The 842-nt window shown below is 35.2% G+C and overlaps 1 protein-coding gene across 1 annotated transcript; it reads left to right on the top strand.

Moving 5' to 3' along the window:
- Positions 1-254: 254 nt before the first annotated feature.
- On the top strand, positions 255-794 carry LOC111385506 (uncharacterized mitochondrial protein AtMg00810-like; the record flags this gene model as incomplete). Its single annotated transcript, XM_023009898.1, has 2 exons — positions 255-537; positions 636-794. Coding segments are annotated over exons 1-2 (442 nt in total), but the record flags the coding sequence as incomplete, so codon positions are not given.
- Between the last annotated feature and the right edge of the window lie 48 nt (positions 795-842).

Raw genomic sequence — 842 nt, 5'->3', positions numbered from 1 at the left:
GTGAATTGGAAAAAGAGGTCTGTGTTACTCAACCTGATGGTTTTGTAGTCAACGGCAAAGAGAAAAAGGTGTACAAACTAAGAAAGGCACTCTACAGGTTAAAGCAGACTCCACGAGTATGGTATAGCAAGATTGATTCATATTTTCTACAAAATGGGTTCGAAAGGAGTGAAAATGAGCCTACACTTTACTTCAAGAAGTAAGGTAAGAATGATCTTCTTATAGTCTGGCTCTATGTTGATGATATAATTTACATGGGCTCAACTCACTCTCTTATAGCTGAATTCAAATCAAGTATGAAGATTATGTTTGAAATGCCAGACTTAGGTTTGTTACATTATTTCCTTGGGCTTGAAGTGAAGCAAGGAGAAGATGAAGTTTTTATTTCACAAAGGAAATATGCAATAGACCTGCTCAAAAAATTTAATATGGTGAATTGCAAGGCTGTAGCCACACCAATGAATGTGAATGAAAAATTGCAATTTGAAGATGGTACTGAAAAAGCAATTGCAAGAAGTTTTAGAAGTTTAGTTGGAGGTTTGATTTATTTGGCTCATATCGGCCAGATATTTCATTCTCTATGGGTGTTATCTCAAGGTTTATGAGTAATCCTTCAAATCATCATTTTGGAGCAGCAAAAAGGATCTTACGTTATGTTGCTAGAACATTGGATTATGGAATTTGGTATACTCATGTTTCAAATTTTAGACTATTTGGTTTTACTGATAACGATTGGGCAGGTTCTTTGGATGAGAGAATGAGCACTTCAGGCAATATTTTCAGTCTTGGATCAGGTGCAATTACATGGTGTTCAAAAAAACAAGTTACAACAGCATTATCAT

Source organism: Olea europaea, unplaced genomic scaffold (genome assembly GCF_002742605.1).
Source record: "Olea europaea var. sylvestris unplaced genomic scaffold, O_europaea_v1 scaffold31822, whole genome shotgun sequence".
Classification (NCBI taxonomy): Eukaryota; Viridiplantae; Streptophyta; class Magnoliopsida; order Lamiales; family Oleaceae; genus Olea; species Olea europaea.
The sequence above is the reverse complement of the archived record's forward strand: the minus strand, read 5'-3'. Positions and strand labels throughout refer to the sequence as shown.